Raw genomic sequence first — 26,016 nt, forward strand, 5'->3', positions numbered from 1 at the left:
TCTTTTTATTTGGCATTATACAAGGATATAACAGGTGTAACAGGCTACATATATTTCTGTGGGTATAAAAGTCAAAGTAAGTTCTATAGAAATGTGTCGTCTCCAGTTGTAGACACACAATGCTGTTGGGAATGAGAGAGTGTCATGCTGAGGTCAGCAGGGGCAGTGCTGTGCATGTCCAACATTATACATACATTTCTAACATTCATATTCACTGCTAATGCCATAAAACGTCCACTTTTGTTGATTGTTATTGAAAAGAATTATCAAAAATCCCTTTGATTTGGCACATCATGTGATAAATTGTGTTTAATTAATGCAAGGCAGCAATAAATACTTTTATGAACAGACAACTAAGCATGCTGACAGACAAAAAAAGTTCAAGTGCAGGCTTATCTTTTTCTGATAAACACATTACATTCTAGAATTGTAACATTTTTATTTCTAAGAAATATTGGCCTCTGTGGAAAAAAAGTACACAATCTTTCTTCTGGTCAAAATTAAAAAAATAAGTGTCTCTTGTTGACTCGCAATATTCAAATGCCCCTTTAAATTGCATAAATGTTTGATTGGCTCTGTGTCCGCCGTACGCACCGTTACAAGCCTGTAGAAAAAGCGAAGACGAAAACATCAGTTGCCTGGAGAAAGACGTCAGCTCCACATGACCACTAATAATCATAACAACCTCAGTAATTACCATAAAAACAGCCTCTAATATTTGAACATGTCAACGATAAATGTGAGAATGGAAAAATGAGCCGATCCATGTCACGCTGCACATTCGCAGGCGTGTGTACGGATGAGGTCAGAGGAATCGGCACCCAGCTTTGGGTCGGTTAGCCCAGTTTCACCACAAAGCTTGCTGGCTGCATGTGACTATACAGGCTTGTCTGCCCTCTTCAACTGTAAAACCTCGGCTGGGCACACGAAGTCAAACCACAGAGGAGACACTTTCGTCATTACCGTGACTCTCAGCTGCCACATGCTCGAGTGGCACCCACCTAAGTCAACAGAAACGAACATCGGACGGCCTCTTTCCGAAACACTGGTACCTCATGTAGTCTCAGACTGTTATAAAAGTGATCTCACAGTGCATTGTGGGTGCTATATAACTATGTCAGTAAATGAGGCCTGCGTCACTTATTGTAATTTTGATGATTTTAACGTAAAGGAACGCTGAATGCTGTCACAAGTTCATCACTAGTTTCCACAATTTAACTCAATGTCTCTAATTCTCTTTTGCTTCTTAGGAGAATTTATACGGCAAGACTACGACCCAAAACTTCTGTCAGACTTTTTTCAGAGGCTAAGATTCATGACATTCTTTCACAGGCAATTAGTTGGCCGTCTGTGAGCATGATGGACTGACGTGTTGGAATGTTTACCTGAGAACACCGATCTCTTGCTGGCATCCCTCACTCCACTTGGATTACCTGAAAAGAGACAAAATACAGAAGAAAAGCTTGTAAATGGTTTCATGCTGAGAATTTTGAAACATATAATTCAATATAACGCAATGAGACGAAAGTCTGAGGCCGCCAAGATTTTTTAATGTTTTAGAAAGAAGTCTTTTATGCTCACCAAAGCTGTTTAATACAGTTAAAACTATAATAATGTGAAATATTATTACAAATCAGCTGTATTGTATTATAATATATAATGTAATTTATTCCAGCAAAGTTGAATTTTCAGCGTCATTAGTCCAGTCTTCAGTGTCACATGATCCTTCAAGAAATCATTCGATTATGCTGATTTGGTGCTCAATAAACATTTCTTACTAGAAAACAGTTGTGCTGCTTAATATTTTTGTGCAAACTGTAACACATTTTATCAGGGTTCTGTGATTAATTTAATTAAATATAAAATAAAATAAAATAAAATGTTACTGATCCCAAACTTTTACATGATAGGGTGAGTTAAAACAAAATTTCCAAATTAAATTTGTGGTCATTTTGGCAGGAATCTGCACCATACTGCAGAACGGATTTAAGCATGGTACAATGTATTAAAATGGAGAAGCGCTTACCATACTAGTATTGGCAGCTAAAAACTTTCTCACAAAATAAAATAAAATAAAAATAAATAAATAAAATAAAATAAAATATTACTAATATTACTAAAATATAACTTTTAAAATTTGGGTGAGCTAAAACAAAATTTCCAAATCAAATTTGTGGTCATTTTTCATTGATTTTGGCAGGAATCTGCACCATACTAAAAAATGGATATAAGCATAAAATAAAATAAAATAAATTAAAATAAATCCCAAACTTTAAAATGGCTTTTAAATTTGGGTGAGCTAAATTTGTGGTCATTTTTCATTGATTTTGGCAGGAATCTGCACCATACTGAAGAACGGATTTAAGCATGGTACAATTTATTAAAATGGAGCTGTGCTTACCATATCAGTATTGGCAGCTAAAAACTTTATCACAAAATAAAATAAATTAAAATAAAATAAAATAAAATAAAATAAAATAAAATAAAACTTTTAAATGGTAGGGTAAAATAAAATAAAATAAAATATTACAGATCCCAAACTTTATCAATGGTAAATAAAATAAAATAAAATAAAATAAAATAAAATAAAATAAAATAAAATAAAATAAAATAAAATAAAATAAAATAAAATAAAATAAAATATTACAGATCCCAAACTTTTAAATGGTAGGGTGAGCTAAAACAAAATTTCCAAATTAAATTTTTGGTAATTTTTCATTGATTTTGTCAGGAAATCTGCACCATAATGCAGAACGGATTTAAGCATGGTACAATTTATTAAAATGGAGCTGTGCTCACCATACCAGTATTGGCAGCTAAAGCATTAGCACAAAAAAAAAAAATAAAATAAAATAAAATAAAATAAAATAAAATAAATAAAATAAATAAAATAAAATAAAATAAAATAAAATAAAATAAAATAAAATAAAATAAAATAAAATAAAATAAAATAAAATCTTACTGATCCCAGACTTTCAAATGGTAGGGTGAGCTAAAAAACAAAAATGCCAAATTAAATTTGTGGTCATTTTTGCATTGATTTTGACAGGAAATCTGCACCATACTGCAGAACAGATTTGCACATGGATCTACGCTTACCATACTAGTATTGGCAGCTAAACACATTATCAAATAAATGAGTACACAAATGGTGGAGGTTGTGGATAACCGGTCTTCCAGTTCTGTGGATTTCTACACAGAGATTCTGTGTGGTCCTGTCAATCAGTCAGAGTAAAATATATAAACATTTTACTACTGACATCAAACTACTAAAATATTAAATTTGAGAATCAAACTTCTCTACTGATCATAAGCCAGAGTTATCAGTTCTCATTAGGAAAACGAGTCGAAAGGCATTAAATTCAAAATGAATGAAGCAGTGACTGAAATGTTGTAAGGGTTAGTGGTTACCCCATTGTGGGCGTTTCTGCAATAACAGGAAATTGTTATGGATTTTGTTCTTTGCCATGCACTTGATGCCTATTCAGAAACCTGTGTTGGCACAGGCTAAACTCCAACAGACAGCATCAACAGTCACTGTGGCAGCCAATCAGCAAATGTTCTAAATGCCAAATGGCATTTTGTCACGTCCTGCAGTTGGCAGTGCCAGGCGTTCTCACTAACAGACTGTGCTTCATGTTCCTTTAAATAACTGGGCTGGCATGACAGTTCCAGCAAGCGTGCCTGTAGAGACTGTTAGCAAAATATACTTATTTTACGCAAGATATGTTTTTGGCAAAATGGAGCCTGTCATGTGTAGTTACATTTCATTTGATAGCAGAGCTTGGATTGTTTGTATAATGTTTTGCTTGTCTAGAAATCTTTGGCCGTGCGATAGTGCGTTCCAAACATATGTCGAAATCATTTGTTTACCAAAGAAATATTATACCAGATCTATAGCAAATATTTGTCCAAAAGAGCTTCTGAGTTCACTGAAAAGATATACATAGAATCCACATTAACATTTTCTCAGAACTTAGCATTTTGTTATTATGAAAAAAGCACTTCATCACAGACAATTGTCTTTGTCCTGATAAAAATCACAATTATTCTTGCATAATCATTGAACTCAAAGACACTCTCTCAGGGCTAGAGCTTTGATACACTACAATATTGAGGTCATTAACAGACTAACGGCTCATGAGGGACACTGAGATTCTGGCCATGTCACGTTCAAAGAGTGAAAAATGAGGCCAGTGGTATTTATTAGCGATGACGGACCGTGATTTGGACAAATAATAATCCTCTTATGACTCCAAGCATGCTTAAATCTTTCAGACATCCACTGGAATGGAGATCTAAGATATGTTCATGAGACCATATCAACATATTAAAGTGTCCAATGTTGTTCAACCTCCAAGCCACACATGCAGCAGTCTTGCGTATGCACAGACTAAGGGAAGCTGTAAAAGTGCCGCTTGGAAGTGGTTCCCTCGACCCGACTCATTTATTTCCAAGGGACGAGAGCTCAGATATCGTCATTAATAGGCCTCTACAGAATCTCAGACTTGCCAATTCATAAATGGCACTGTAGAATTATATTCCCAATATATTACCATTTAATTTAATCTGTGTATCATTTGTAGCTGTAAAAGGTTTTTTTACACTGATAAAAATAATAATATACCACCTCCAAAGTTGTTTTTTTATGCTGAATATGAAATAGTACACTTAAAGGTATAGTTCACCCAAAAATTTTAATTACCCCATGATTTACTCACTCTTAAGCCATCCTAGGTGTATATGACTTTCTTCTTTCAGAAGAATACAATTGGAGTTATATTAAAAAATGTCCTGGCTCTTTCAAGCGTTATAATAGCAGTGAATGGGTGTTGAGATTTTGAAGTCCAATAAAGTGCATCCATCCATCATAAAAAGTACTCCACATGGTTCCAGGGGATTAATAAAGGCCTTCTGAAAGGAATCGATGTGTTTGTGTAAGAACAATATCTATATTTAAAACTTTATGCGAATGCGGAAGCGCAGAGGAGAGAGAAAAACAAAACACTGGTCATGAATTAGAAGTATTTGTTAGGGAATAATATCGGAGGATTTTGATATTAGCCAACAGGAGACTCTTTTTTCTTTGCTGTAAACAATACTGAGTTCTTGCGAGACTAGCATATTCTCACCAGATCTTACGCTACGCCTACATCCTACATCATCTGCTAAAACGCCACTTTCTCATGAATGTGCGTACGACAGTTAGTGGAAGCTAGAGATTATGGTTTATAAAGTTTTAAATATGGATTGTTTTTCTTACACAATTGAATCGATTTGATTCAAAAGGCCTTTATTAACCCCCTAGAGCTGTGTGGAGTACTTTTCATGATGGGTGGATGCACTTTATTGGATTTCAAAATCTCAACACCCATTCACTGACATTATAAAGCTTAGAGGAACCAGGACATTTTTTAATATATCTCTGATTGTATTCATCTGAAAGAAGAAAGTCATATACACCTAGGACGGCTTGAGGGTGAGTAAATCATGGGATAATTTAAATTTTTGGGCGAACTATACCCTTGAAGAGGTTGAGCATTTTAGAAGCAGACAATAATACTGCAGCATATGCTTATAATAAACATAACGCTATTGCGTGTGATGTGGATGTCAATACAGATTTCATTACAGTTATCGGTTTTGCTGTGAATGGACCTTTATGCAAATCAGGTAATAGCACAAATGCCCACAATAGTCAGATTTGTATTAAAAGGATGTGTGTTTGGGCTGAAAAGAATGGCAGTTGCTTTTTTTGGTATATTTATAATTATAGATTAAATGTGTGTTCACATTTGTCATGTTTGGTTTGATTAAAACGAACTCTGGTGTGAATGTTCTGTTAGTGCAATTCATTTGAGTAAGTGTGAATGGTGCTATTCAAACCCTGGTACGCACCAAACAAGTGGACCAAGACCACTGAAAAGATTGGTCTCGAACCGAACTACAAGTGTGAACACACCCTAAAAGATTAAGATTTAGATTAAAAGTGTTTTAGTGAATTTGCTCCTTTAAACTTTATGTCATGATCTAGTCAGTGTATGGGACAGGGTCAAAGCTGTAATACTCACACTTGTCCTGCTCAGGTGGTTCCAGACAGTCACTCTCTGTGTCGCTAGGGATGCGCCAAGGCTTCCTGACCGCCTGCAACTGCTGGTAAAACTCATCCTGGTAACACATATGATGGGAACAAAGACATAAATCATAACAATGACAGCTTGGTTGGATAGTTTGTATAATTCAATTAAATTAATTCATTTGTAATCTTATTTTAATTGTCCAAAAGTGTCCAAATGCTTTTAGGGCCCTGCTCAACCTCACCGAAAAGAACATTTTAAACTACCCTAAGCTAGTCTGCTGGTCCCCCTATGTGGTCAGACTGGTCTTTTGGCAGGGGTGTGGGTACTTTTTAGATGGTGACTTTGGGAAATCAGCTAGCTGTCCAGCTTAACTTTACTTTGGCAAGGCTGGGAGACCATCTTGAACCAGCTAAAACCAGTTTTGCATATTTATAGCCTTTGCATATTTATACCCTTAAAGCTGACAACTAAATACCACAAAACTCCAGTTTTGAGTTCAAGAGTTCTTAAAGGGCCATTTCACCCCAAAATGAAAATTACTCCATGATTTACTCAAACTCAAGCCATCCTAGGTGTATATGACTTTCTTCTTTCAGACGAATACAGTTGGAGTCATATTAAAAATTGCCCTGGCTCTTCCAAGCTTTATAATGGCAGTGAATGGGCGTTGAGATTTTGAAGCCCAAAAAAGTGCATCCATCCATGATTAAAAGTACTCCAAATGGCTTTGGGAGATTAATAAAGGCCATCTGAAGTAAATTGATGTATTTCTGTGAGAAAAATATCTATATTTAAAACTTTATAAACTGTAATCTCTAGCTTCCACTAACTGCCGTAGGAACGTTTACAAGAGAGTGGAGTTCCAGCTGATGACATAGGCATAGCGTAAGTTCTGGTGAGAATATGCTAGTCTCGCAAAAAACAAATTTTGTTTACAGCAAAGCAAAACCAGTCTCCTCTTGGCTTATATCGAAATTCTCCAACATTTTCTTTACAAATCCTTGTTTTGTACTTCTAATTTGAGACCAGAGACAGTTTTAAATATGGATAGTTTTCTTAGAAAAAGGCACTACTTCACTTTAGAAAGCATTTAGTAACTCTCCAGAGCCGCGTGGAGTATACTTTATAATGGATGGATGCACTTTATTTTGCTTCAAAATCTCAACAGCCATTCACTGCCATTATAAAGCTTGGAAGAGCCAGGATGGCATATTCACCTAGGATGGCTTGAGGGTAAGTAAATCATGTGGCAGTTTTCATTTCTAGGTCAACTATTCCTTTAAAGGACATAATTTGCTAGAATATTTAGGAAGTATAATGTTGTATTAGTAAAAACTGCTGTGGCCTGTGCAGAAAGGTGGTGATTTGAAAAGCAACAAAATCCCCTGTGAACTGGAAACCCAAGACATAGAGAGCTGGTGAATGTGCATGTCAGGCCCATTCGTTCTACAGATGTTTTTATTTTCCTTTGAAATAAGTACACCTCTGGGTCGAATCCTCTGAGCGAACCTCTAATAAATAAATTGCCCCCTGTTCGCTTCTAAAGACTTTTATGTGTTCTTATTTTTCAGCGTTAAAGGTATCGCTGGTACGGGCCAGACAGGAAGCGTTCATACATCTACGCTGCGTTTCAGTGCTAAATCGTTTATATGAAAACAGAAAAGCAGGACAAATCATCTGATCTCTTCCTGTAGATCCCATTCTGAACTGAATGAGATGTACAGGTGCATATTTCTTTTTCTTATTCAGGAGCTGAAGTACTATAACAGCTGTGGGACCAGGTGGGTGGAATCAGAGCATGCTCAGGGCATTTATGTTTTCATAATCTCATCAGTCATAAGAATACGAGCTAACAATACGATTCCTGTTTGTGGCTATTTAATATTTCAAAAGGAGCTTTCGATTTATTAACAAGCCCTAATACCAAAAAATAAAAGAGAAAGAGAGCGGAAACCCAGAAACGCCAGACTCCTTTCTTTTTTCATACCAAGGGTAGTCATGTGTAAATCTGTTCTTTAGTTTCCCGTGGATCCTTTTATATTATATTGCTTAATCTCAATGGAGCATGGGATGAATAGCCCATAGTCAGATGTGGACAATAGAATATTAGACAGTCTACAGCTTTTACAAACTAACCAGTACAATAACAGTGAGTGTGTGTGATTCTAAACCCACTGACCTTGAGGTTTACGGGGTTACCAAATGTGGGCTTTAATTTTTCTCAAGGCCTATATAAAATGAAATCTTAGTTTCCAAGCGCTAAGAGGTTTGTTGTAGATTAAAGGCTTTTTACGACCAAATTTGAATATTTGGCACATAAAAACATGCAGAACACTTTTTGCAAAGAGTCCAAAACATTGTACTGCTTATTTACTAACCTCCACATTATTTTAATGTGGAGGTTAGTAATTGTAATTATTCAGCTGTCCAATAATATTTCCCTTTAGATTTAGTGGGAACAGTTTTTTTTTTTTTTTTTTTTTTATATTTAAAAATAAAAAAGCTTGGTGTTAAATATATAATTTGTGATGTATAATGATCATGTGATTTTGTTGTTGTAGTTTTGAAAGAAATTCTTATTTTTTAATTCAGTAAATATGCTTTAAATCGATCAAAAGTGACAGTAAAAACATTTATAACGCAGCTAAAAATTTCTAATTTATATAAACACTGTTCTTCAGACTTAAAACATCTTGAAAAAGACACTGTATCGTCATTTCCCCACTTCATTAAGCAGCGCAGTCATTGTCAATATTGATAACAGAAACAGAAATAGTAGAGGCATACATAAATTACATTTTATAATAATTTTATTTATATACAGTACACATTTTATATAATATTAAAGGTCTTTAAGTTGTAATAATATTTGTATTTATTTATTTATTTATTTTGATTGAACAGATACAACCTTGGTTAGCATAAGAGACTTTTTTTCAATAAATAAATCAATAAATATTTTAAAATTAATAATTAAATATTTGGCCCATCAAACGATTGATCACAATTAATTGTATCCAAAATAAAAGTTTGTGTTAACATAATATACATGTGTGTACTGTGTATATTTATTATGTATATATAAATACACATACACAATATATATATTAAAACATATAAAACATTTTTCTTAAATATATACATACACGTGTATATATATATATATATATATATATATATACACGTAATGAATATAAACAAACATTTATTTTGGAGGCGAATAATCGTGATTAATTGTTTGACAGTGCTATTAAAAGTATGTAATATTTAATAACGTTGTGTATATGTGATTTTGTGTGTGTGTGTACCTCTGTCAGTGTGCTCCATAGACCTCCATATAAATCTGTAGTGCTCAGGCCTGGCGGTGTGAGGATCGGTCTGGTTATCTGTCCCGTTGGTGTGACAGGTCTGCTTCTCGAGCGCCCATACACACGTTCTTTGTTCCCAAGGCTTCCGCCAGTCAACGAGTGCATCATGAGGCTATTAGGGGTCAAAGGTCTGCTGGGCGTCCGTGCTCCACTAGGGGTCTGGGCACGGCTGCTGGGGTTGCTGGGAGATGTCCGGCCCATGACTAGGCTTGTGGGTTTAGTGTTGTGAAGTGGCAGGCCTGTGGTCTTTGTGGAAAGGCTGCTGGGAGACTGTGGTCTGGACGTCTGTCCGAGCACAGGCAGAGTGTTAGTGGTGTGGAAGAGGGGGGTTAAAAGCAAACTCCTATGAGGGCTGTTTGGACTTCGGTTCAGCTTCCCTTGCTCTGCCAGTTTGGCCAAGTCCTTCTCCACCTCTGAAGAAATCAAGACAATAAAAGCAAAGAATCACCATTTAGGGGATAATAATAGTCATGGTTTGTAAACATTTCGGTCATAGGTTATGTGGGACATGACCAGTGTTGGGAGTAACGCATTACAAGTAACACAAGTTACACAATCAGATTACTTTTTCAAGTACCTTAACTAATTTACAAGACAATAAGTTACTTTATCAAATAAGTAACGCCAGTTACTTTGTTTCCGAATTTATTCACTGACACCTCATAGGTTATGTGGGACATGACCAATGTTGGGGGTAACGCATTACAAGTAACACAAGTTACGTAATCAGATTACTTTTTTAAGTAACTAGTATAGTAACGCATTACTTTTAAATTAACAAGAAAATATCTGAGTTGCTTTTTCAAATAAGTAACGCCAGTTACTTGTTTCCCAATTTATTCACTGATGCCTCATAGGTTATGTGGGACATTACCAATGTTGAGGGTAACGCATTACAGGTAATACAAGTTACATAATCAGATTAATTTTTCAAGTAACTAATAAAGTACCACATTACTTTTAAATTTAAAAGAAAAAATCTGAGTTACTTTCTCAAATAAGTAACACCAGTTACTTTGTTTCCCAATTTATTCACTGACGCCTCATAGGTTATATGGGACATGACCAATCGCATTACAAGTAACACAAGTTACGTAATCAGATGACTTTTTCACGTAACTAGTATAGTAACGCATTACTTTTAAATTAACAAGAAAATATCTGAGTTGCTTTTTCAAATAAGTAACGCCAGTTACTTTGTCTCCCAATTTATTCACTGACGCCTCGTAGGTTATGTGAGACATAAGCAATGTTGGGGGTGATGCATTACAAGTAACACAAGTTAGGTAATCATATTAGTTTTTTAAGTAACTAGTAAAGTAACACATTACTTTAAAATTTACAAATAACTGAGTTACTTTTTTAAATAAGTAACACCAGTTACTTTTTTTTTTTTTTCCAATTTATTCGCTGATGCCTTATAGGTTATATAGGACATGTCCAGTGTTGGGGGTAACACATTACAAGTAACACAAGTTATGTAATTTTTAAGTAGATTACTTTTTAAGTAACTAGTAAAGTAACGCATTACTTCTAAGTTTACAAGAAAATATCTGAGTTACTTTTCCAAATAGGTAACGCTTGTTACTGTACTTTGTTTTCCAATATATTCACTGACTCCTCATAGGTTATGTGGGACATGACTAATTTTGGGGGTAACCCATTACAAGTAACACAAGTTATGTAATCATACTACTTTTTTAAACAACTAGTAAAGTAACACATCACTTTTAAATTTAGAAGATATATCTAAGTTACTTTTTCAGATAAGTAATGCTAATTACTGTGTTTTCCAATGTATTCACTGACACCTCATAGGTTATATGGGACAGGGCCAATGTTGAGGGTAACAGATTACAAGAAACACAAGTTGCACAATCACATTACTTTTTCAAGTAACTAGTAAAGTAACACACTACTTTTAAATTGACAAGAAAATATCTGAGTTACTTTCTCAAATAAGTAACACCAGTTAATTTGATACCCAATTTATTCACTGACGCCTCATAGGTATATACGGGACATGACCAATGTTGGGGATAATGCTTTACAAGTAATACAAGTTGTGCAATCAGATTACTTTTTCAAATAACTAGTAAAGTAACACACTACTTTTAAATTTACAAGAAAATATCTGAGTTACTTATTCAAATAAGTAACGCCAGTTACTTTATTTCCCATTTTTTCACTGACATCTCTCCTGAGGTTCAGCTGCACTTCCTTCAGCATGATGCTTATTAATTTCACTTTTGGTGTGAGAGGGCCTGTACAGTTGCCAAAAATACAAGTTTTTTTTTTTTTTTTTTTTTGTTAAAAATTAACAAGCAAGCCCAGCTCAGGTAACAAAAAGTAACACAAATGTAACGTAATAGATTACTTTCCATTAAAGGTAACACAATTGGTTACTTTTTTAATGAAGTGACATAATATTTTAATGCATTACTTTTAAAAGTAACTTTCCTTAATACTGGGCATAACTAAATACATAAATTGAGAATTGAGTATGCTTATTAGTATAACTAAGCAACATCTGAATCAGTTCATTCACAAGTTATTTATGACTTAAAAGATGTACATGAGAAAGAGTGGACATTTTACCCAAGCATGTTTGAATTTTGTTTGCTCAGCTATAAATGTATACAACAATTTATAAAAAGAAAATGTTTTAGATGTTCCCCAAAAATGTTGTACACTCATTTTTCCGGCATGTATTTTGATTCAACACACTAACAGCCTTAAATCTCATCAGTGTATTGACGCAGAATATTGACTCACCACTCATAGATTCCCATTAACAAACCACCAAAACAATTTCCTGAAGTTTTGCCGAGGTCTTTTAACAGTCATGGCAGCAGTATTTATTGTCAGCTGTAAAGTGTAAATTGGATGGCATGTTTACTTTGTATGAGTACAAGAACGATTTAATACGGCCTGATTCATGTCAATATATTTGTTTGCTTGGTAGCAAGTCAAATATTTTTGTTTATGAAAGTCTGTTGCACATTTTCAGATGGAACATCTGGACCCGTCAACCAGCGTTCAGTCTGAGAGGAGCTGAGGATTTGGAGGAAACAACATGTGACATATTATAAATAGTATGCACAAGTTTGATTTGTGCTTCAGAAACCTTGACTACTTGACTTGTAAGCAAACACTGTTTCTCCAGAGAAACGTCATGATGCTTTTCGATATGAAACACATGTCCAGAACACTAATGCTATGTCATTTTGGATAACACAGCTTTGTAATTACTTCCCTTTACGGAAACTATTCCAGATTGTTGTGATATATGATACATGTAATTGTGTGAATGGATAATTTGATTGTTTTGTCTGTAGACAACCATAAGTCATTTCAAACCCCTGATGTCTTATTTAAAAAGCATACAGGAACTTATTTCAGCAATTTCTCACCTAAACACATATGCGACGGAAAGGATTTGTTGTGAAATTATTACACAGATATAAATATTTTGTGATGATGGCAAACCATACTAAATAAAGACAATGAAAACAAAATGAATGAAAAATGTCCTGTTGTGTCTGTGTTTAAAATTTCCCACATGATATTTCTAAGAGTACGCAGCTGAGCTCACAGGTCCTAATGAGTCGATGCTGGAGCCTGAGAACTCAAGAGCCACAGTTATGTTCACTGTAAACACCATACACACATGAAAAATCATTCATCACGAACGGTAGATTTTTGAAATTCTTGGTCTTGCAATATAAATAAAAGCATCACTTAAATAAAACATTTGGCAAAGCCCTCACATTTTTACAATTTTTTATTTATAAATAATTTTTTTTATTGAATGTAATTTTAACAAGCTGATTGCTTACTAAAAACCCACAGATCAAGTTTTCAGGCCATTTGAAGTTTGAATTTGATTTGACGTGAGTCGTGATATATAAGCATGCAGTGTTGGGTATGTTTTTTTTTTTTTAAAAAGTAATTAGTTATAGTTACTTCTCACAAATAGTAACTGAGTTACACCATTATAAAAAATAATACTGATTAGATAAAACAAATTCTACTACAAATAAAAATATACAACGCACCAAGGATTAATGAGGTTCATGAATATTAATCACATTTTTTACGTTGGCTCAAATTGATTTGCTGAAATCAAAACAGGGACGATAATAGGTGAGCGCAAGCCAATGAGACTGCCTTTTGTGTATTAGTTCTGCCTACTACAGGAGAAACCGGTTAAAGGAGAACTCCACTTCCCGAACAACAATTCACAAATAATTTACTCACCCGTTACTCAGTCATGAAGAAATTATGGTTTTTGAGGAAAGCATTTCAGGATATTTCTCCATGTAATGGACTTGACTGGTGCCCCAAATTTGGACTTCCAAAATGTATTTTAAATGCAGCTTTAAAGGGCTCTAAATGATCCCAGCTGAGGAAGAAAGGTCTTATCTAACGAAACAAACACATTTTTTTTGGAAAATGAAAATTTGTATACTTTTTAAGCACAAAAGCTTATGCAGCACAGGCTCTGGGATGCGTGTTCACGACGCTACCTATTATTGAAAAAAGGTCACACAGAACGTAGCCGGAACTACAGACCCAGTGTTTACAAAGCAAACGCGCAAAGAAAGTGCAAGTAATTTTGTAAACACTGTTTACAAACAAAAAGGTACAACGATGTCCTCCTCTCAAGTTGTAGGAGAAAATAAGATGAACTTACACATGATTAGTAGTAGTGATGAGAAATTTGGATAATTTTACCGACTCAAATGAACAAATCTTTTTTCAAGTCATTTTGTTCATTTTAGCGAAATATCATTAAAATGGTACATGTTACTTCCCTAACACATCTTCTGCTTACACAAACGTTGATCACACTATAAACAAGACAAAACTATAATGCTGTAAGAAACAGAAAAGATTAATTCATTGTTTACCTGGGTCTTTAGTCTATGATTACCTCACGTCTTATCTGACAAGTTTTCGGGTTTGAGCCGTTTGCTCATCAAGTGACAGCCCCATAAGATAAATGAATGACTCGAAAAACCTGAAGACTCGAAACAGGTGAACTAATTCCAGTACAGAACCTAATAGGATGTTGTGCATACGCAACCGAATGAATCACTCCCAGAGATGACTCATTCATTCTTACTAATTCGTAGTGTCGTGAATGCGCATCCCAGAGCCTGTGCTACACAAGCTTTTGTGCTTAAAAAGTATAAAAAAATAAAATTTTCGAAAAAAATGACAGATCGTTTAGCTAGATAAGACCCTTCTTCCTCGGCTGGGATCATTTAGAGCCCTTTGAAGCTGCATTTAAACTACATTTTGGAAGTTCAAAATCGGGGCACCAATGAAGTCCATTATATGAAGAAAAATCCTGAAATGCTTTCCTCATAAACCATAATTTCTTTACGACTGAAGACAGAAAGACATGAAAATCTTGGTTGACAAGGGGGTGAGTAAATTGTTTGTAAATTGTTGTTCTGGAAGTGGACTTCTCCTTTAGGCTAGAAGGGAGACAGCTTAATCTAACGTTATTTTTGTCTCACTGTATAACAATACTACTGATTTTGTATTATAGTAAGGGCTAAGTTTAGGGTTGGGGTAGGTGTAGACGTTAATAAAACAATCTAATAGGTAGAACAACTAATTGCATTGTTAGTTTCCGGTCGGATCTGTATCCCTTCTAGCCACAACCGAGAAACCGTCAGTTCTTAAAAGCTGAAGAATTCCAAAGGAATAAAAAACTCTCTCGATCTGTATCTTTCTTTGCTTGTGTGTAAGACAAACCGACATCTAGTCGTGTGCCTTCACACGAGAGTTTACGGTTCTTCAAATACAGGCATGCTGCGCATCCAGTCAGATGAACTGAAAAATAAAATTATTATAATATTATAAATTATAATAACACTGCATTTTATTGTCAGTAATGGTAATGGCGTTGTAACAGGGAAACAGTAATTTGTTTGATTAATCATTACTGAAAAAATAATTCCGTTGGTAACGCCATTTATTTATAACTTTGTTATTCCCATTCCCAAGTGTGTGAGATGTTTACTTACTTTTTTTAAATTAGTCTTCCCATTAGTGCAATTATATTGTTCATTCAGACTGATTTGTGAATGAGGAACATCCATGAACACAAGAGGCAGAATTTATCGCATGAACCAATCACAGCCAAACATAACCAATCATATCCAATCATATCACGATGGCGGCACTGCCTCCTCTCCCTTGACTTTCCCCCATTCATTCTCCATATCCCCCCTAACAAACCCACCGCAAGTTTTAGGGTCTGTTAAAACTCAGTAAGCTCAGGGGAGGCGAGGAAGACTCTGACTCCCGCTGTGTGCTTTTTATTTATTTATTATTATTGTTTAAATTGTTAATTATTTCTGTTATTTGTGTCATCCATTAACTGACAAAATTATTTAATTGTTTAGCATTATTTATTACATTTCGCTTTAGCTATGTTCTACACCATGAAGCTACTGTAATGGCAAAGAAAGATATAGCATATATAGTGACCCTAAAACTAAAAAAAGAAGCAAAGAGAAGGAGGGGTAACTTTAGAGGGTTAACAAGAAGCAGCACATCTGATCTATAATAAACAGCTCTTGATCAAAAAAAGCAAATGCGCTTCCCACAAGCTACAATCCTCAAGCACGCAAACCCATCATTTAGAACATATGCAACCTTATTGATTCCCGACTCTTCGCCCCTACATATCTACATGTTCAAAACGTTCATCTCGCAGAAGAAGGGAGAGAGAGAGATCTGAGGAATTCCAGCTAGCTAAAAGCGATGCTTTATTTATCCAAAAGTGGCGGAAAGCTTTTCTCTGCCATTAAAAAACAGCCAATAATGTTGTCCTTTAGGCACCAGTCAAATATCAAGCTCTTAAATTCCTAAAACAAAACAACACAGCCTGATCGTAAATTAAAAGGAGTCTTGAGGATTTAGTTGACCACATAATTGAGGTAATAATGAGATAAAAGAAGAAGCCTGGCTTTCAACACGGAGAACATTAACAGCTAATAAAAGCATGAAAGGGGTAAATTAGGCTGTTGAATGAGCCTAATGCCTGGCCTTATGGGGATGGCTCTGTTCAGATATAACTCAACAGACAAATGGTGTTAAATCAATGCCATCTGAAAGCAGGGACGATTTTTCCCGCAAAGTGATGTCAGAATAAGTTTCCCACCGACTGAGTCATGGAATAACAAGAACACTTGATACAAATAGATAAACACTTCCCACATACACATTCATGTATCCCTTTAATGTTTATAGCAAGAAATATGAGAACAATCTTTTTGTTTTCAAAAATAGGCCATTCAAAATAAATCTTGTACCACTGCATTCCAATTCCAAATTCCAATGCATTCATTAATACAATTTATGTAGTCCTAAAGTAATTTATTAATGATTAGAAATGTATTTTATTTATTTTTATGTAGTTACATGTTTTAAAAATGTGTGTGTGTGTGTGCGTGTGTGTGTTCCAATGCATTTATTTATAAAATCAATGTAATACCAATATAGTAATTTCTTTAGTTTAAAATATAGTTATATATATAGTTATACATACATACATATACATATATATAAATATATATATATGTGTGTGTGTGTGTGTGTGTGTTGTTTGTGTGTGTGTATATACATTAATATAGTCACTAAAGATTTATTTATTTATCTATTTGTTTAGTTACATATTTAAAAATGTGTGTGTGTGTGTGTGTGTACCAATGCATTTTTTAAGACAATTATATATTATTATATATAGTAATTATATATTAATATACAAGCAATATATTATTAATATAGTAACTAATGGTTGGAAATATATTTATTTTTTTAGCAGTTAGTTACATATTTTAAAACTGTGTGAGTGTGTGTGTGTTCCAATGCATTTATTAAGACAACTACATATTATTATATATAGTAATTATGTATTAATATATTAATATACAAGTAATGCAAAAGGATGAATCGCATTTAATCACATTCAAATACAATTTTATGTTTACATGTTATATGTGTGCCTGCTGTATATATTTATTATGTGTATACAAATACGCACACATACATGTGTATAATGTTAGATTTATGTATAAAATATTTATGTACAATATAAATATAAATATATACATGAAATATTTTTTTAAATATATACGTGTGTGTTTATATATTATGTATTGTATTGTATTGTATTGTATATAAATATACACAGTACACACACATATAGTATGTAAACATAAACTTTTGAATGCGATTAATTGTTTTGCAGCCCTAATTAATATAATAACTAATGATTGGAATTTTTTTTTTCAGTATGTAGTTTTGAATACATATTTTGAAAATGTATGTGTGTGTGTGTATAATTTATTATAGCAATTTATTAATGATTGGAAATGTATTTTTGTGTAATTTTTAATGAGTTACTTATGAAAAAAAAACTATATATATATATATATATATATATAAGTGAGGCCTGGAGTAATTTATTATTGGAAATGTATGTATCTTTTAGATAATACTTTAGCATTTTTATAAAATATATGATCAATTACACTATATTGGATACAGCTATTAAACAATTCAGTAAAATATATGTCTTTTGATTTTATTATGTGCATGTGTGTGTGTGCATATATATATATAGATAGATAGATAGATAGATAGTTAGATACAGATGAGGGGTCATGATTAATTTCATTACACACACACACAAAGCAAGTCTTTTCAGATTAGCTAAGTATTCGTGCAAACACTACATATTCGTGTCTTCTTTGCTAAGGTTGTTCACTTTTTGTGTTTAAATGTCAGCCTTCCACATCCGCACACACATACACACAGCTGTTGCCCTGATGACTTAGTGAGAGTGCTCTTCTTAAATACTTAATATGTTTCAAATGTATTCGGTGTACGACAACGAACTGAAATAAAATGCAGTACATGCGTAAACAAACAACTGTGCGACACATGTTGAAGCCCTTGGTGCTGTTTGTGCCTTTGGTTTTGCCCAGTGCTTTCAAGCGGTTACCAAACGAACGCACGTCTCTCACACACACAACGTCTAACAAAGGTCTGCCAGATCAAACCACCGGCTGAGTTTGATCATCTACAGACAGAGATTTGTCACTTCACAGCGACGCTAACAAGCTAGTGCGGCGGTGGCATTATTAAATGAATCAAAGATGGTCACCGTTTTTCACCGCATATTTTAATAGGTGGATCAGCTTTTAATTAGCCAATCAGACGCCTTCATCAGTGTGTTCGCAGGCAGACTTTCACATGTGTGGCCTTTGACAGTGTCAGGCTGTAATGGAAAGGTGGCCTGTTTTATATGCGTGTGGGTGTCTGTGTGTTAAAAACCTACCGGCAAGATGTTTGCCCATGTTCTCCAGTTCTTTGGAGAAAAGCGAGTCCTGGAGTTGCAGAGCACGTCTGGCCGTCTGGGGGCTCGTGCCTCTGATTGGCTTCACATCCGATGCCCAGACAGGGTGACGCTATGGCACAGACACACACACACACAAGAAACAGTACAGAGAGTCGCATTAGCTTTGAATTTCACTCCTTTTTTACATACTATGTATGGTTACAACACTGTGCCATATCTGTTATAATGAGGGCCAATTATTTTTTTAAGAGAAATTAGAAAAACACTGGAAACCACAGTTCTTTGGGATGAAAGTCTGGATGGCGGCAAGGACTGAAGTTTTATTTGTGAACACTGCGCTAGATGTTCAGTAGTGGTTACAGGATTTTGAAGTAACAATCAATAAACCGTAGGCATCCGAGAACGGATGACGACGGGCAGCGTAGATATCCTGCTATTACTGTGTTTGGCGATAATAAACTTGCGGTTTGGGGGGATTAAGAATACAGGCTTTCAATTCAGGCCTAAGGAGAGAAACACCAAAACAATAGATGAATCAAAATCACATTGGTTTGTAATGATTTTGCTTATTGCTAACATGCATACTCGCCGGGGAACACAAGAAACACTGTTTTTATTCCAAAAACTAGTCGTGGCACTGGTTGGTGGAATTCAAAATGCTAAATGTTATAACAGCAGGACGCGTAACTCCAATTATATCACCAGAGACACACAACAAAAAGAATTACAGATTAATACCCTGCTGAAAAAACAGCCTAGTCTGGTTGGCTGGTCTTAGCTGGTTTAAGCTGGAAATAGCTGGTTTTAGCTGGTCTTCCAGCTGGTCTCCCAGCCTGACCAGCTAAGACCAGCCTGGCTAGCTAAGGAAGTGGCCAAAACCCCTCTGAGACCAGGCTGGATGACCATCTTAAACCAACCAACCAGCTTAGGCTGATTTTAGCTGTTTTTTGTTTGTTTGTTTGTTTGTTTTTTCTTAACCTCCACATAGTAAAGACAACAATAGATATTTCATTTCAGTGGTAACCAGCTTAGAGGCCAAGTTGTTTTGTTTACAACAGCTTGAAAACATTTAGCCTAGCTAGTGGGCTAACTGGTTAGCCTAGCTACTGTCAACTGTGTGTCATCTCTGTTGAAAAAAACAGCATATGCTGGTTAGATACATTTTGAAGCATGGTTGCTGGTTTGAGCTGGTTAAAGGTGGTCCTTCGCTGGTCATGTTACAAAAATGAACTATGGTTTTACTATTAAAAAAAACAAAAAAAAAAAACACGGTTACTATAGTTAAACGATGGTAACCACAAATTAACCATGGTTTTACTACACTAACCATAGTTTAACCATGGTATTTGTAGTAAAACTGTGGTGACAAATGAGAAGGGATTGTAGCATGCATGAGAGTCTTAACTACACCAGTGGAAACACATTTTACTTCCACTCAGTGAAATTTCTGTTGCCAACTGCAGTGATATATACCTATTGGTACGTATGTTGTGTCTCGCGAAAAAGTTCCCACAGGTACACTTTCGTCATGAGATCAGGTAGCAAAAAAAGCGTCCCTTTTGTTTTACCAATGTCCAAGCTAAACACGATTGCTGTAGTCACTGTGTAATCCTTTCCATCACGTCTTTCAGCTTCTCTTCTGCTAACTTTGCTGTTCTCAACTGTGTAAAAATAACGGTATCATCTGCATACGTTTGCACTTGTATCTCTTCACACTGTTGTGGGAGATCATTAATATACAGACTAAATAATAAAGGACCTAACACTGATCCTTGGGGTACACCCGTTGTACAATTTAAGTTACTTGACTGAACCTCTTTAATTTTTATACATTGCTTTCTATTTGATAAGTATGAGGAGATCCATACTAAAGCCCCAGATGAAAATAAATAACTTAAACACATCTGCAATACATTTTTCAGTTAGTTGGTTAGTTCACCAAAAAATGAAAATTAGCCCATTAGTTACTCACCCTCCAGGCATCCTAGGTGTATATGACTTCCTTCTTTCAGATGAATCCAATCAGAGTTATATTTAAATTTAAGGTCTGTCATGGCATTGGGTGGGGTGTTTCTCTTCATCAGTCCAAAACAAGTCCAATAAAGTGCATCAATCCATAATAAAAGGTGCCTCACATGGCTCCGGGGGGTGAATAAAGGCCTCATGTATTGATTCTGTACTGATTCCTGTATTGACTCCTGAATTGATTCAATTTTGTAAGAAAAATATCCATATTTAAAACGTAATAATGACTTTAATCTAGCTTGTGCTAACAGTTGTACACGGAAGCAGCTCTGGGTGGATGACATAATACGTCGGCTTTGTGCATGCGCCGCTCAGACGTGACAAACACGAACATGCCGTGGAGAAACCAAAACACAGCAATGATCATGAATTAGAAGTACGAAACAAGGATTTGTAAAGATGTTGGAGGATTTCAATATAAACCAAGAGGAGACTGGTTCCTTTGCTTCCTTTGCTCCTGTAAACAAACGCTGGTATTCATGAGACTCACCAGCACATGCACAATGCCTGGAACAGCTTCCGTGTACAACAGTGAGCGAAAGCTACATTAAAGTTATTATTATGTTTAAAACATAGATATTTTCCCAATAAAACGCATTGATTCGCTACAGAAGGCATTTATTCATCCCCTGGAGCCATGTGAACCACTTTTTATTATGGATGAATGCACTTTATTGGACTTGTTTTGGACTGATGAAGAGAAACACCCACCCATTGCCATGACAAGAGCTTGGAAATGCCTGGATAATTTTTAATACAAACTCAGATTGCATTTGTCTGAAAGAAGGACGTCATATACACCTAGGATGCCAGGAAGGTGAGTAAAAAAAGGGCTAATTTTAATTTTTGCCTGAAAAAATGGCACAACATGTTTAATCATCCTTTGTTTCAGTAACACTTTAAACAGTCATTTGGAGCTCCAGTATGTACTGTACACATCATGGGTTTAAAAAACTGAATAATCCTTATCAATATTTGTAGTATTGAATGCAGTAAGTGTTGTGAAGTATTTTAAATTATTTCATTGTCCTTAATGAATTAAATTACATGGAACGCTGTACAGCAAGTGACTTTACGCAATGCCTTTTTTCTTTTTTTTTCCTAAGCTGTTCACACTTGCCTTCGCATTTATACTACGCTGAATTTCCATTGCACAAGTGCTGAAAAGTATCTATAAATAATATAATCTAAATCAGGAAGAAACAGCTGAACTATTAATTGTTGACTGGTAATTTTGGTGAACAAATCAACAAACACGACAGCAGTAAGTAGATTGCCTGAATGCTTACTCCTAAACTATGTTTATTTTGAAGTTTAAAATCTCAAGATGTTGATCTCTAAATTTAAAATCATATCAAAATCATATACACATATATATATATACACACACACACACGCACACAGGTGGACAGGTGGACAGATGGACAGACAAATGACAGACAGACATACACGAACACAAACATTACACACCCAAAACACTAAGAAGATAAACAATGAGGAAGAGTATGTTACCCCAATATCCTAAGATACATTCATATAAACAAAACTGTATCTGAGATTCCAGCTTTTTAGCCCATAATGCACTATTAATTTAAACAGAGCAAAGTCAGGTCATGTCCATACGAGCATACAAACACACACTCATTTTAACTCTGGAGAGAATCTCCAAAGCCAGCGAAACAAACCTTCGACACACATCCCTCAAAGCACCATTCATCCAAACATGCTGGGAAGAAAACTTCCCTCACAAATGTTTTGACATTTCTCTATAGACAAGCGTCTACATTTACAGCAACAACAAATAAATATGAATGACAGTTAACAGAAACAATTTCATAAACGATGAGGCTGTCGTTAAAAGAAGCATGTCAGTGTTAATATTGGAGAATGATTCATTTCTGATTCCGTCTTACTGGCCCAGTCCGTTCTCTTGAGGTTTATTGGTTCCACTTAGAACCGTCATTGACTATACAAACCCATAATGGATCTTAGATACTTGCAAACTGAAGCAATATTTTGGAAGCGCAACGTTATTCCCTTTAGGACAAACTGCGGTTTGCGACGACATTTGTCTTTATTGATCGTGATGTGTGCGTGCGACTCGGAACAGAAAGAGTCAAACTAGTTTCAACAAATCGGTTTCGTGTGAGCCCGTCAGAGACAAGCTGTTTACCGGCCAAACAAAGCAGCTGTTTTACGTTTGCAATGAGAAATTGTAGATTAAGAGCAAACCAACTGGTCCACCAAAGCTTGCAACCACTTTTAAAGGGGCTTCCGTCCACTCACAAGGATGGTTCCAATTGCTTCAGAAATGAAATGCAGATTGAGAATATGAGAGCGCTCAACAACAGCTCGCATTTTAAGTACTCATATTCAGAATCCTAGGTCGAACCGCTGACCACCTCAGCGCAAAACTTCACTCTCAAAGGTCATTAAACAGGGTAGTAAAGCTGTGGTGCTTCTCTTATGCACATCAAACGCCATTGTAATTGTTCAGAACAGTTCAGCTCATTGGAAGCAGGTTCAAAAACCACAAGGGAAAGTTGAGGATTTACATTCGCTGTCGCGACCGGCCTGTGTCTATTTACCGCACAGGGACAACATTGCCTTGGCTCATTGCCTGCTGTCACATCTGCGTGCGCTGGCTCTTTACGGCCATGTTGAAGGCCGCAGGCTCAAGCCACAGTGATGTTTAGCATGTACACAGAGCGCTGAGGCTTGTGCTCTGCCCACACCGACCTGCCACAAGGAAAGAGAGGCACAATAAAGTGCGGCGGCCCACCCCGGCACAAGGAAGCAAACACCACCGACCGCATTGCATCAGTCCTTCTGGGCTGGGCTGCTAAAACCAGTTGAAAGCCTCTTCCACTGTTTATTTGCTGGATGTGAGAGATTAAAAAATGGCCATAAAACAGTCCAGTTACATAATTTCTCTTTTGTTTGTGCTTTTCCTTTGAGTTTAAAGTCTAACAAAGGAAGTTACTGATTTAATGCTGCTTAGCACTGATTTTCAAGACTTGTCTTGAATACTTTTATTATTTGTTTTAATATTTACAGTTTTCACTTTTAACTTTTTCATTTTTTGAATCTTTTTTATGTGCTTTTGTCATTTTAGTACTATTATTATTTTTTAAATATTACTATATAGGATTAATTTATTACCGTTTTAGTTTAAATTCAGTTTTTTAATATTTTTAGTACCTTTATTTTAGTTAGTTGTCAAGGCAAAATGTTTTTACATTTTTCATCTAATATTCATATTTTTCATCTTTATTTCAGTCAACAAAATGTTCTTAGTTTCAGCTAATCTCTGAATCTATGGAAGCCCGTTTTCGCCACTGAATAAAAAAAAAAAAAAAAAAAAAAAAAAAAAAAAAGTACTTAAGAGTTTTTACTTCACAAATTTGACTTTTTTTTTCTCAGAATTGTGTAATACAAACTGGCAATTCTGACTTTTTTCTCAGAATTGTGAGATACTATATAAACTCGCAACTGCAAGTTATAAAGTCAGAATTGCAAGATATAAAGTCAGAATTGTGAGATAAAAACTCTGACTTTTTTTCTCAGAACTGAGATACGAACTTGCAACTGCAAGTCAAAGTCAGAATTGTGAAATATAAGTTTGCATTTAAAAGAAAAAAGTAAGAATTGCGATTGTATTTTAAGAAAAAAGTGAGATATAAACCTGTATTAACGAGAAGAAATTTATTATCTCACAATTTATCTCACAATTCAAAAAATTTCTTCTCGTAAATACAAGTTTGTATCTCACTTTTTTCTTGCAATTCTGAATTTATAATTCGTAATTCTGACATTTTTTCACAATTCTGACTTTTTTCTCCGAATTGCTATAAACTTGCAATTGCAAGTTATACAGTCGAAATTGTGAGACATGAACTTGCATTTGCAAGGAAAAAAGTCAGAATTGTGAGTTTTTATCTCACAATTCTGACTTTTTTCTTGCAATTCCGAGTTTGTATTTTGCAGTTCCTACTTTTTTTTCTGCAATTCTGACTTTTTCCTCAGAATTGTGATAGAAACTTGCAATTGCGTGTTATAAAGTCAGAACTGAGAGATATAAACTTGCATTTGAGAGAAAAAAAGTCTGATTGTGAGATAAAAACGTTCTTCTCGTAAATACTATTTTTTTTCTTGCAATTCTGAATTTATATTTCACAGATCTATTTTTTTCACAATTCTGACTTTTTTCTCTGAGATATAACTAAGAATTGAGATATAAACTTGCAATTGCAAGTTATAAAATCAGAATTGTGAGATATAAACTTGCATTTACAAGAAAAAAAGTCAGAATTGTCAGAATTGTTTTTATCTCACAATTCTGACTTTTGTCTTGCAATTCTGAGTTTGTATTTTGCAATTCTGATTTTTTTCTCAGAATTCTGATAGAAACTTGCAATTGCGTGTTATAAAGTCAGAATTGCGAGATATAAACTTGCATGTACAAGAAAAAAAGTCAGAATTGCGAGTTTTTATCTCACAATTCTAACTTTTTGTTTCAGAATTGTGATATAAAAACTTTCTTCTTGTAAATAATTTTTTTTTCTTGCAATTCTGAATTTATATTTTGCAATTCTGATGTTTTTTCACAATTCTGACTTTTTTCTCAGAATTGAGAATTTAACTTGCAATTTATAATTTATAATATAGATAAAAACTTGCAAGAAAAAAGTCAGAATTTCAGAAAAAAAAGTTAGAATTGCAAAATACAAACTCGGAATCGTGAGAAAAAAGTCGAAATTGCAAAATGTGAACTTGCATTTGCAAGGAAAGAAGTCAGAATTGCAAGTTTTTAAAGAAGAAAGTTTTTATCTCACAATTCTGAAAAAAAAGTCAGAATTGTGAGATAACTTTCTTCTTAAATACAACTTTTTTCTTGCAATTCTGAATTTATATTTTGCAATTCTGACATTTTGTCACAATTCTGACTTTTTTCTCAGAATTGATATAAACTTGCAATTTATAATTTATAATATAAAAACTTGCAAGAAGAAAGTCAGAATTTCAGAAAAAAAGTCAGAATTGCAAGTTTTTATCTCACAATTCTGTCTTTTTTTCTGCAATTCTGACTTTTTTCTCAGAATTGTGATAGAAACTTGCAATTGCGTGTTATAAAGTCAGAATTAAACGAGATATAAAC

At 34.7% G+C, this 26,016-nt stretch overlaps 1 protein-coding gene across 2 annotated transcripts in view; it reads right to left on the reverse strand.

The window, feature by feature from the left end:
• The window catches only part of c24h8orf34 (chromosome 24 C8orf34 homolog), a 123,536-nt gene continuing 97,520 nt past the window's right edge, over positions 1–26,016 (reverse strand). For both annotated transcript variants that reach the window (XM_051097557.1, XM_051097556.1), the window contains exons 11-15: positions 18,813–18,942; positions 9,389–9,861; positions 6,072–6,168; positions 1,386–1,433; positions 1–604 (exon numbers count right to left, since the gene is read on the reverse strand). In XM_051097557.1, the coding sequence (XP_050953514.1) occupies positions 597–604; positions 1,386–1,433; positions 6,072–6,168; positions 9,389–9,861; positions 18,813–18,942 (756 nt within the window). In that variant the 3' untranslated portion in view covers positions 1–596. The remainder of the gene's footprint in view (positions 605–1,385; positions 1,434–6,071; positions 6,169–9,388; positions 9,862–18,812; positions 18,943–26,016) is intronic.

Source organism: Labeo rohita, chromosome 24 (genome assembly GCF_022985175.1).
Source record: "Labeo rohita strain BAU-BD-2019 chromosome 24, IGBB_LRoh.1.0, whole genome shotgun sequence".
Lineage (NCBI taxonomy): Eukaryota > Metazoa > Chordata > Actinopteri > Cypriniformes > Cyprinidae > Labeo > Labeo rohita.